Source organism: Mustela nigripes, chromosome 8 (genome assembly GCF_022355385.1).
Source record: "Mustela nigripes isolate SB6536 chromosome 8, MUSNIG.SB6536, whole genome shotgun sequence".
Taxonomy (NCBI): domain Eukaryota; kingdom Metazoa; phylum Chordata; class Mammalia; order Carnivora; family Mustelidae; genus Mustela; species Mustela nigripes.
Window position 1 is genome coordinate 7,990,893 of NC_081564.1, and position 12,335 is coordinate 8,003,227.

The window sequence follows — 12,335 nt, forward strand, 5'->3', positions numbered from 1 at the left end:
CCCCCCCCCCCCCCCCCCCCCGATCATCTTCATGACCTGAACCCCGATCAAGAATCAGCCGCTTAACTGAGCCACCCAGGGGCCCCTAGAAGGCTGTTAAAGATGGGGTCTCGGCTTTCTTTTCTGTTCATTATTGTGTTTGACTAAGTGCTGGATCCTCATATATCAGGAGATCAATGAACACTTGGTCACTGAATAAATGGAAGGAAGTAGGAAGGATGTGTGTTCTGTCTTAATTTGAAAGAAGAAAAAAAGAACTTGTACAAAAATAGAAACATTCCAGACCAATTTATCAATTCCAGTATACCTTAATTATGTACAGTAAAGAAGAAGATAGTCTTTTTCATATCCAAGTTACTTTATTAAAAGTAAAGAGAGCCAGGAAATACCACAGATAACACAGAAGCCCAAATTCTTTATTGAGCTCAATGCAGGAATTAGATTAAAAGGCCTTAAAAGTAAGACCAAATCTGGCTTAAGATAAATCCTTTCTAGTATAGTAAAAACCTCAGATAACCCACTTTGAAAAAGCCTGGGGCTAATAAAAAAAAAAAAGAAAAAGCCTGGGGCCATTAGGATATAAAGGATTACAGGAGAAAATTTGCAAGATATTCCATCTGATAGAAACATGAAAAGTAAAAAGCATATGCAATACTGCCTTTTTTCATTTGAAATACTTTCTTTAATGCTTATAAAGCTGTCAATTATTACATATTATTTAAATCCTTTTTTCCCTCCAACAGATCAGCTGGACATTCTTATTATCAGAATTCCAAAGGTATTGGTAAGTAGAACATATAAAGCAGATGATACCTACCAAAATACATGGTTCAGAGATGCTAATTTTGCTATAACTACAAACATAATGGAGTTTTAAAAATAGACTTTATTAGATCCTGGTGACCTTAGTCTTTAAGATTTTCAAAGAGCAATCCAGCAGGTTCTTTCTCTCTTGTTAAGACATTTCACATCAAGCATTTTAAAAAGAGTGCTTCAAAATAGCAATGAATCTGAAAAGAATTGTGTTATAATTGATGTTTGAAAAGCACAGAGTATGGCCTGGGGTTTATAAATTGAAGGAAAAATTTCTAACTTGAACAACTTCAAAGCATATAAAATATTTCTCAATGCTGCTATTTTCCTCTCACTTGAAATAAAGGATTGGGGCGCCTGGGTGGCTCAGTGGATTAAGCCGCTGCCTTCGGCTCAGGTCATGATCTCAGTGTCCTTGGATCGAGCCCTGCATCGGGCTCTTTGCTCAGCGGAAGCCTGCTTCTCTCTCTCTCTCTCTCTCTCTGCCTGACTCTCCGCCTACTTGTGATTTCTCTCTCTGTCAAATAAATAAATAAAATCTTAAAAAAAAAAAAGAAATAAAGGATAAAGCTGATGGAATTAAGAGTAAGACAAACCCCCAAAGGCATATCACTATTTTTTTTTCTTTTGAGGGGGGAGCAATTTCTTTTCTTTTTTTTTTTTTTTTTTTTAAGATTTTATTTATTTATTTGACAGACAGAGATCACAAGCAGGCAGAGAGGCAGGGCAGAGAGAGAGGGGGAAGGAGGCTCCCTCCTGAGCAGAGAGCACAATGTGGGGCTCCATCCTAGGACCCTGAGATCATGACCCAAGCCAAAGGCAGAGGCTTAACCCACTGAGCCATCCAGGTGCCCCAAGGGGGGAGCAATTTCAGTTCAATGATCTATAAACCTGAATTCATTCCCTTCCTTGGAAAATGCATAGTCCTTACAGAAGCTGAGAAAAACACACAGACACATATCTATGTGTATATACATACCTAAAAATGCATATATACATATAAATACTGTGGTTTTTAAATGGAATTGTTGGACCATATGGTGATCATTGTTTAATTTTTTGAGGAGCCACCACACTGTTTCCACAGTAGCTGCACCATTTTACATTCTTACCAGCAATGCACACGGTCTGAGTTTCTCCACATGCTAGCTTACACTTGTTTTCATTTTTTTAAAATGGTAGTTATCCTTATGAGTATGAAATGGGACTTCATTGTTGTTTTATTTATATTTCCCTAACGAGTGGCGATAGTGAGCATCTTTTCATGTGTTTATTGGCCATTTGTACTTTCTCCCTTGGAGACATCCAAAGTCTGTTCAAGTCTTTTGCCCATTTTTCAGTTGGTTGTTTCTCTTTAACTATTATTTTTTAAAAAGATTTATTTATTTGAGAGGGGGAGGGACAGAGGGAAAGAGAATCTCAAGGAGGCCCCCTGCTGCTGCTGGGATGTGGGGCTCACTCTCAAGACCCCGAGATCATGACCTGATTGATCCTAAGTCAAGAGTCAGCTGCTTACCTGACTGAACCACCCAGGAGCCCTTAATACTTTTAAATGTTTCATGTTCTGTAAAGAAATGCCATCAAGGTTTTGAGAAGTTGAATTTCAGTCCAGGCTACAATAACACATCTCGGAAATATTGATTAGTGGAGACACAAAGATATATTCTTAGATAATTAGTCCACATTTATGACTTGAAAAAGGATTTTTTAAAAAATTTAACTTTTATTATTATAGACTCCAAATTATATCTTAAAGTTCATAATAACATAATTTCCAGGTGAATTTTCCATTTGTTGGCAAACTAGTTCGTCTTCAGTAAAGCACATATAACCCTTACTTATCTGAATTAACTCTCCCAATTTGTCAAAATCTGGAAGAAATAAATAAAGTTAATATGTAAAACTGTAGTGACCTTTGTTGTCAGTACTGAAACAAAACCGTGGCTATTTAATTTGACTTCCTAAATACAAGCTTTTAACTTAGAAATCTGTTCTGCCAGCTTTATTTGTACTAGCGTAAAACTGGAAACAATCCAGATGTCCATCTACAGGTGGATGGATAATCAAATTGTGATATATTGGAATATAACCCAACAATGAAAAGAAATGAACTATTGCTACATATCACACACTGATCGATTTCAGTATAATTATGTTGAGTGAAAGAAGCTAGACAAACAGAATATATACTGTATGTTTCCACTTATGTCAAACTCAAGAAAATGCAAACTGATTTACAGTGATACTAACCATAGTGGTAGAAAGCCGCCTGGAGGGAGGGATTGAGTATGTGAGAAGAAGGGGAGTGTTATAAAGAGTTATTTACTAGTTAAATTTTCCCAGTGAAAATTGTTTTTCCCCAAAGTGCTACTGAAGTTTATACCCTAAATTAAGTTTCTGGTTGCAATATCTGAAACTGAAAACTAGTTTCATTCTTCGAGATATGCCTCAACTTTTATTTTTATTAAATGACTGTTCTTTTAATCTATCCACATCAGTATTAAAAACATTGAAATAACTGAAACTGTGTAAAAATACATTTTATTAAAATTCTACAAAGCCCTTTTAACACTGTCTCATTAAAGATATAAAATTTGTGTTATTCTATCTTGACTTTAATACTATATGCTCAAGTCAAATGAATGATAAAATATTGCTGTAAATCTTTACAGTGCAAGTTCTGCATGTATATTCCCGTTTAATGTGGTCTGACATACAGTCAGCTAACAAAAATAAGCTACTGTCAACAGTTTGCATCTCAGCTGAGCTCAAAATAATGTAGTCTATATATAATGACATATATGTAGTAAATGTTCATAAATATCTTAAGAGTTTTGTATGCTTTAAAACCAAATGGCCATATCATAAATCTCTTCAAATTTAACAGAATGACTCATACTCCTACTCCAGGATAATCACAGACCTGTGTAAATATATAGATATTAATAATCAGTTTATTGAGCTGATGTTTGCTCATGCAATTCACATAGTATGTCCTTGCCTACAGACAGAATCAAAGATGGACACAAAGTGAACACACACATAGCCAAGCTGCAAGAGTTGTGGAAAACTCCTCAAATTCAAGCAATTCACATCCCTAAATCAATGACAGATGTGTCCTTTCTAAAGGTATGCTAACTAAATACCAATATTTTGTTGAAGTACCAAATTCTTTGTATTCAGAGATGAACTTATTATTGAAGATGAGCTACTTAGAGGGTAAGGCACTTCAGAAGATAAGGTACACTCAGCATACATCCAGGAGTCCATAACTATCTGCTGAGTAAACTCATGAAATGAATACAAGGATTTTTATCATTATAGATTCTTTTTTTTCTTAAGCTTTTATTTATTTCTTTGACAGAGAGAGAGATCACAGGTAGGCAGAGAGGCAGGCAGAGAGAGAGAGGGAAGCAGGCACCCCGCTGAGCAGAGAGTCTGATGCAGGCTCGATCCCAGGACCCTGGGATCATGACCTGAGCCGAAGGCAGAGGCTTTAACTCACTGAGCCACCCAGGCGTCCCTAGATTCTTTATCCTAAGAGTTCTTTGAGGGCTTTATGATAAGGAAAGTTACATTCCAGAGATGGAAACCCAGACTCATTTTCATTCAGATTCCACTGAAGGTCTGCAAAATTAGAAAGAAGCAAATAAAGAAAATGGCTGTCAGCATTTTAAGACGGTCTAACCTCTATTACCCATTATTAAAGGTCATAACTGCCAGAAGTATCGTTGTGAGCAGTGCAAATGAAGATTACAATAGATTTGTGCAAATTGGTCAATTTATCTGACCAACATTTTGACTTTTCCCTGGATTTATCTATTCAGTTCAGTAAATCCTGTGTATACACACATATATATATACATTTTAAGTGAGTGTTATCTTCTAAAATCAGCAAGTGAAAATCTTAGTTAAAATTACTTTTACCAAAGACCCATAGACTATCCCTCAGTATGTTCAACACAGACAGTTATTCTTCTGGTGCTAGAAAAGACTGTTTCTTTTTTCTTTTCTTTTTTTAAAATTTTATTTATTTATTTGACAAACAGAGATTACAAGTAGGCAGAGAGGCAGTTAGAGAGAGGAGGAAGCAGGCTCCCTGCTGAGCAGAGAGCCCAATGTGGGGCTCGATCCCAGGACCTTGGGATCAGGACCTGAGCTGAAGGCAGAGGCTTTAACCCACTGAGCCACCCAGACGCCCCAAGACTGTTTCTTTAGTTAAGACCAAGTAGAGTAGTTGAGTCGCTTTCAGATGCCACAGGATATCTCAAAAATTGTATTTAGAGGGCAAGAAGCCTAAATTCACTGAGGCACACAGGAACTAAGACTCACGGACAGAGCAGCATATCCCTACTCTCCTTACTCTCCTAGGGCAGTGGTTCTCACCCCTCAGACACATCAGAATCACTTGAGTGGAAACGGCAGGTGGACCCACGTGTGCTGTTTAAATGGCCATTTCTTTCTCTTTTCGGCCAGATTAGCATAGCTGAATTTGAATAAGCAAAATGTACGTGTGGTGCAGCTCTCCTGAACATTCACCCTTTCAGATGAGGAATTTTGCCAACCTCTTGTTCTACAGTGCCTATAAATCTTGTCTTTTAGCATCCAGACCTCACCACAGGCCAGAAGCGTTATCTGTGTAGCATCGCTAAGATCTATAACGCCAACTATCTGCGGACGTTGATGAAGAGGCAGTACATGCACGTGATCCAGCACAGCTCACAAAAGCCAGGCAGGTGCACCTCGTTCGTTTCTCACTAGTTCTCACAAGACACCAGAGGGTCTTCTAACAGAGGTGATCTGTATGACAGGTATCCTCACTCATCACAGGAGCCGCCTCGGTTCTCGTTACTCACAGAAGCAGCATTACCCCTGCACCACATGGCGACACCAACTGGAGAGAGTGGACTCAGGCACCCTTGACATGGCCGCTGTACCCGCACCGGAAATGATCCTACAGCATTCCCTTTGGCGACCAGTGAGAAACAAAGAAGGGTCTGTTTCTTGTTGTTTAAAAAGAGGAAAATACACCCCAATTTTATTGGAACGGTAGCTAAATGAGATTAAAGCTTGTTTCCTAATAGGTTCATTTGGCTAAATTCAGAAGAGGTTAGACGAAAAGCACAAAAGGATCTTATAGTCTCTTTACTGATCTCACTGGAATATGCCACTCTTTTTAGAACACATTTTGTGGAATTGTAAAAATTTCTTGATCAGCTAGAGATAGGCAAGACTGGCCTTTTCAGTAATTTCCACTTAAATTCAAAATAGTACAAACACTTCCAGAAGGAGCATATGGTTGCTTCTGCACAGGAGAAAACTATAAACAAAAAAAGGAAATAAGAAAAAAAGAGAATAAGAAGACTGATTATTCAACCTGCACTAAAATAGTTAGCTTTGTGTTTCAGGGCTAATTACTCATAGGAGACTGAAAGAGTCTTTTTGGTGATGCTGGCAGCTTAATAAAAAGAATTTGTATGGTCCTCCATATGCATTAGACAACTGTTGATTTTGCTGATCCCAATTAAGATGCTTCTCTTTCTTATAGTTTAAAAACTGGATATGCATCTAAAACAAGATGTAAGTCACTGAAGATTTTTAGAAAACCAGGCAAACTGTTCATGCAATCAGGTAAATGTGGAATTTTAAAAATGCATTTTGAAAGATCTTATGCTTAAAAAAATATAAACCCATTAATTTCATTTCTATTACAGAAGACATTAAAATTTAGAATGTGATTTGCTTATAATTCTCCAAGTGAGTATGAAATACAGTTTCTGCTTTCATTTAAAAGAACATACTCACCTCAGGGGAGTAAGATTCAAGGTACTTCTAAACAAAGGTATTTACAATATCAAGGTCAGAGACTTTAACAGAATGAATTTGTTAGAACCCAGAGCCATAAACATGACTTTTTCAAGCCATAGCACTTTTATGAGATAGTGCCATTTTTGGATGGGACAAAGTATTTTGTATGGCATCATAGTTTATGAGGGCTGTATCACCTATATATAAATTTTGTTTAATATTCAACACACCAGGAAGCAAGCCAACCAAGTGGTATCAAAATTTTGCAGAGCAACTCAGATTAAGTCCAGAGTTGGTAAGTATCAGCATAAAGGATCCTACAGGTTCATCAGCATTTTTTTTTAAAGATTTTATTTATTTATTTGACAGAGAGAGATCACAGTAGACAGAGAGGCAGGCAGAGAGAGAGGGAAGCAGGCTCCCTGCTGAGCAGAGAGCCTGATGCGGGACTCGATCCCAGGACCCTGAGATCATGACCTGAGCCGAAGGCAGTTGCTTAACCCACTGAGCCACCCAGGCGCCCCGGTTCATCAGCATTTTTAAAAATTTTTATTTATTTATTTGACAGAGCTCACAAGTAGGCAAAGAGGCAGGTAGGCATAGAGAGAAAAGGGGAAGCAGGCTCCCTGCTGAGCAGAGAGCCCGATGCAGGGCTCGATCCCAGGACCCTGAGATCATGACCTGAGCCAAAGGCAGAGGCTTAACCTACTGAGCCACCCAGGTGCCCAAGGATCCTTCAAGTTCAGAAGACTACAAAATTTAAAGGGCCAAAGGGGAAAATCAAAAGGGGAAGAAAGAAAATCAAAGGGGAAGAAAGAATGCTCAGAAGGATTCCTCAGAATTGATAAAGTGGGAAGGATTAAGTGGAAGTTAAACAATGTCGTAGTTGTTCCTACAGTGAGTAGGGAAGCAAATAGGAAGTAGGGAAGTCAGGCCTTCAGAACCCCTATCCCAATGCTGTGTGACAGTCCAAGAAATGAGGGTTATGGCAGGGGAAAAAGTAAGTCTAGGTCCCAAAATAATAGCTGGAGGAATCCAGGTGGGAGGAAAGTCCCTGTGACCCCTGAGAGAGGAGTAGCAACTTCATGTTTACGGAGAGGGGAATGCTGAAGCTATGACTTTCCTGTAACCAAAAGATTTTGACATGTGAAGACAATATAGGACTTAGTGACAGAAAATGTGCTATACCATAACTTGGCTGAATATAGTACTTACTGGGAAAAGGGATTTGGGGGGAGGAAGTGGTTAAGTTTTGAAAATTGCAAGCCATTTGTTTTTGTGAAAGGGTTATTACTAAGATAGGTCATTTTGAAGGCTGTTCTTATATACAAATCTCCATTTTCAGGAAATACACCTGTATTTCCAAAACAGACGTTATAAACTTATTTTTCTTACAGTTTCTACAAATGATTCTGAATCATACATGAATGAAGAAAAAAAGGAAGAAGATTTGCTAAATAAATGTATGCAATCGATGTCAATTGAAGAACAAGGAGAACACCTGATGTGAACTTGAGTCTTGTGAATTGATGAGGTGCCAAAGGGGGGGGAGGGTTGTGAATTGTGTCCTCTTTCTACATTTAGGATAGTATTGTTACTCACCGTGAAGTCATTAAGTAATTTTAGTTTGTTCAGAAATGTTTACAACAGTGTAATTAACTGGTTGATGTAGTTCCATGTACTAATGATATTTGTGTAACAGAAGTTATGTGTAATATATGCTTGTATTTCTAGCTAGATACAATTAAAAATTTTCTTGTCGCTTAAAACTGTATTATTTTTCTTTAAATCTGTCCAATAGGGGCACCTGGGTGGCTCAGTGGGTTAAGCCGCTGCCTTCGGCTCAGGTCATGATCTCAGGGTCCTGGGATCGAGCCCCGCATCGGGCTCTCTGCTCGGCAGGGAGCCTGCTTCCCTCTCTCTCTGCCTGCCTCTCCATCTACTTGTGATTTCTCTCTGTAAAATAAATAAATAAAATCTTTAAAAAAAAAAAATAAAAAAAAAATAAATCTGTCCAATAAATTGCTTAATTATTTTTCTCCATATAGTAAGTCCTAGAACAAAAACATGAGAATCCCCTATAAGTATATTCTTTTTTTTTTTTTTTTTTTTAAATATTTGATTTATTTGACAGACAGAAATCACAAGCAGGCAGACAGGCAGGCAGAAAGAGAGACGGGGGGAAGCAGTCTCCCTGCTGAGCAGAGAGCCTGATGAGGGGTTCGATCCCAAGACCCTGGGATCATGACCCATGCTGAAAGCAGAGGGTTAACCCACTAAGCCACCCAGGGGCCCCAAGTATTTTCTTGATCTGGTTAAGGAAAGCTCTGAAAGTCTGATACAAAATAGCATTTGATATTTACTGCTTGAATACAACTTAAAAATGGGAAGTATCAACTTGCTCTATTTTATGAAAATTGCCAAACGCTTGAACTCTCAAACCAGAATAAGTTGGAAGTAATTGTACCAAGAAGACTCTTTATATATTCACTCTACTGTGCTTCCTTTCTAAACGCTGGTTTAAAAATATATATATATGTGTGTGTGTGTGTATGTGTGTGTACATACACAATTAAAACCTGAAATATAGGAATAGGGCAATTTAAAGAAACAGTTTGAGGAATTATTGTTAATATGTCAATATAGTATATTTTTTAGAAAATCAAATCTGAGCCCAACATAATGACCTCTAGAGCATTGTGAGAAATGAGAGAGCCCCAAAAGTCAACCCATCTACCTCATCACTTTAATGCTTAGGTGCAGTTTATATGGTCTCTCATTTTCATGATTTTTAAAAATTAAAACACAGCTTATCAAGAAAGTATAAATGAAAGGTAACTGTTTATTACTGGAGAGAAAAACGTATACAAGAAAATCTAGATTCATTTTCCTCATGCACTACTTTTGTAATAAAGTTCCAGATAATCAACTTTGAAGATATTTACAAGGATAAATTTTTCTTAACGCATGACCATTTACTGTATGATGGACATTTTTTCATAGAAATCAAATATGGAAACAGAATATATTCTTATAGTTTACAAGAAGCTTAGAACATTGTATTAACAAGATGATATATTTTACTGCAAAATATTATAAAAGTGATACAATTTTGTGGCTCATGTTTAATTACTTGATTTGAACAATGAATGAAAAAAAAAACCCAGCAAGACAGGCCTGGCTTTTAAGACTTTTTGTATTCAATTCGTTCTACTTTCACATCATCTCCAATTAGCTGATACACATAAGTGACAACTGTAGAAGCCTGGATGTCCATCAACACAAATGAAGGAATAATGTTTCTGGAAAAAAATATAAATAACGTCAGTGTTTTGTACTAAAAAGCACCAGCAATAAAAATTTCAATTTATAACAATTTGGATTCAAGGAGAATTCTAGTTGTTATATATTGAAAATAATCACCAAAAGAAGATTGCCCAAAAGGCTGTAATTATTGAAATGGTTGCATTCCTCCTTCATGAAATGTCACACATGCAATTATTAACTTTAAAAAATTCCCGAATTACTACTCACGTTTCCAAGGCATTATATGCTCCAGTGGCAGAACCTGGGTTAATGTAGAATTTATTCTCATGCTCAAATGCTTCAAATTTGTGTGTGTGTCCCGAGATAAGAATGTCCACATCAAACTGCCTCTGCAGCAGGGCTAAGCTGGCCATATCTCCCCAAGGAATAACTTGATGCCCATGGATCAAACCAATTTTGAACTGCCCAACAGTCACAACTTTCTGTTCTGGATAATTCAGATTCTCATAGAAGTCTCCTCTCACAATATTATATATATATATATATATATATATATATATATATATATACACACATACACACACGTTGTTTTTTTTTTAAGAGATGCTGATGTTTAAGAACAACTGATTTAGTACTTAACCTGGTTAAGTATTTAATCCCATGTGGATCTTTTGATACAGTGCTCCACAACCAACACATTTACTAAATATATGATTACTTCTCAGTCTCTAAGGCTACAACTATGCTGAAAACATACCTTATTTCCAGGAAACTGGAATTTATCATGCAATCCCTGCCTCGTGTTTATCTTTTTTTTTTTTTAAACAGAATCTGGGTTCTTTAGGGAAAGCTGTAGAGAATAATTATTCCCCTAAAGTTGTTAGTTTCCTCTAAGAATCCTAGGTATATGACCTATAAGCTAGGTGTTCAAATTATATCCCAGACTTTAATTTTATATAGATGGCTTCAAATAATAATGACACATAACACTCATACAGCACTTAGTATGAAGCAGGCACTAAAGGTTTTATAAATATCAACCTATTTAATACTGACAATCCTATGAGGTAGGTTCTATTATGACTCCCACTTTATGGATGAGGAAACTGAGGCAAAGAAAGGTTAAAATAATTTGCCTAAGGTCACACATTAGTAAGTGGTTAAGCTAAATCAGAAGCAAAAATTGTTTATTCTTGCTACCCAACTTGTCTTTAGCATAATATACACAGAACCCCAAATATGTTTTTAACAAACCAAACCTATATTCTGTTTATTGACAAGAAATCAATGAGGAAGTTTGAGAAGGTGATAAAACTGTTCTGGGTCTTGGTTATGGCAGAGCTTACATAATTGTAAGCATTTGTTTGCTATTGTAAGCAAATTGCATTTGTCAAAAACCCTTAAATTATACACTAAAAAGAGTAATTTTAGTATATGTGAATTATACCTCAATAAACCTGACTTTATTTTTTTTAAAGATTTTATTTATTTATTTTACAGACAGAGATCACATCTCTGTGATCTCTTCTCATCTCCCTGTCTTTCGCCCCCAGGGGAAAGCTTATCTGAATTCTTTTTTAAAATCCACTAAAAAAAAAAAAAAAAAAAAAAAAAAAAAAAAAGACACTATGCTTATTCAGTTTTGTACTAAAGAACACTAGTAAACAGCACCAATGAAGTTAAAAATGATTTGTGAAAAAGCTTCTATTCCCAGAAATGCAAAGAAAATTCTTCACACATCGGATTTATCATGTTGAATAATATATTATTATGATCGGAGGGTCTTAAAAATCATCTACTCCAATCATATTTACATAAGAGGAAACTGAGGCCAGAAAGATGTAATTTGCCTAAAATCTCATTAACTAATGAACAAAGCTGCAATCTCAGAACTTCTAACTGTTCTTTAAAGTCAGGTTTAGGGGTGCCTGGGTGGCTCAGTGGGTTAAAGCCTCTGCCTTCGGCTCAGGTCATGATCCCGAGGTCCTGGGATCGAGCTCCGCACCAGGCTCTCTGCTCAGCGGGGACCTGCTTCCCCCTCTCTCTCTGCCTGCCTCTCTGCCTACTTGTGATCTCTGTCTGTAAAATAAATAAATAAAATCTTTAAAAAAAAAATAAAGTCAGGTTTATTGAGGTATAATTCACATATACTAAAATTACTCTTTTTAGTGTATAATTTAAGGGTTTTTGACAAATGCAATTTGCTTACAATAGCAAACAAATGCTTACAATTATGTAAGCTCTGCCATAACCAAGACCCAGAACAGTTTTATCACCTTCTCAAACTTCCTCATGCCCCTTCATAATTAACCCTGGAGTTAAGACCCACAGCGGGGTTTTCAGCATAGTGGTGATGTGATCTTACTTCACCTAAAAAGGATCACACTGGTTGCTACTTGGAGAACTAACTACGAAGGGAGGAAGGGTAGAATGAGGAAGCTGGAACA

General features: G+C 36.9%; 2 protein-coding genes across 2 annotated transcripts in view; one reads left to right on the forward strand and one right to left on the reverse strand.

Annotated features, from left to right (window-relative positions):
- Positions 1 to 8,613, forward strand: part of FAM216A (family with sequence similarity 216 member A) — a 9,762-nt gene extending 1,149 nt beyond the window's left edge. Inside the window, exons 2-7 of the mRNA XM_059408397.1 lie at positions 744 to 784; positions 3,821 to 3,942; positions 5,416 to 5,545; positions 5,625 to 5,808; positions 6,362 to 6,444; positions 8,019 to 8,613. Of these exons, the coding sequence (XP_059264380.1) occupies positions 744 to 784; positions 3,821 to 3,942; positions 5,416 to 5,545; positions 5,625 to 5,808; positions 6,362 to 6,444; positions 8,019 to 8,131 (673 nt within the window). The 3' untranslated portion in view covers positions 8,132 to 8,613. The remainder of the gene's footprint in view (positions 1 to 743; positions 785 to 3,820; positions 3,943 to 5,415; positions 5,546 to 5,624; positions 5,809 to 6,361; positions 6,445 to 8,018) is intronic.
- An 830-nt stretch (positions 8,614 to 9,443) lies between these two features.
- Positions 9,444 to 12,335, reverse strand: part of VPS29 (VPS29 retromer complex component) — an 8,657-nt gene continuing 5,765 nt past the window's right edge. The window contains exons 3-4 of the mRNA XM_059408398.1: positions 10,156 to 10,391; positions 9,444 to 9,923 (exon numbers count right to left, since the gene is read on the reverse strand). Coding sequence (XP_059264381.1) covers positions 9,806 to 9,923; positions 10,156 to 10,391 — 354 coding nt within the window. The 3' untranslated portion in view covers positions 9,444 to 9,805. The remainder of the gene's footprint in view (positions 9,924 to 10,155; positions 10,392 to 12,335) is intronic.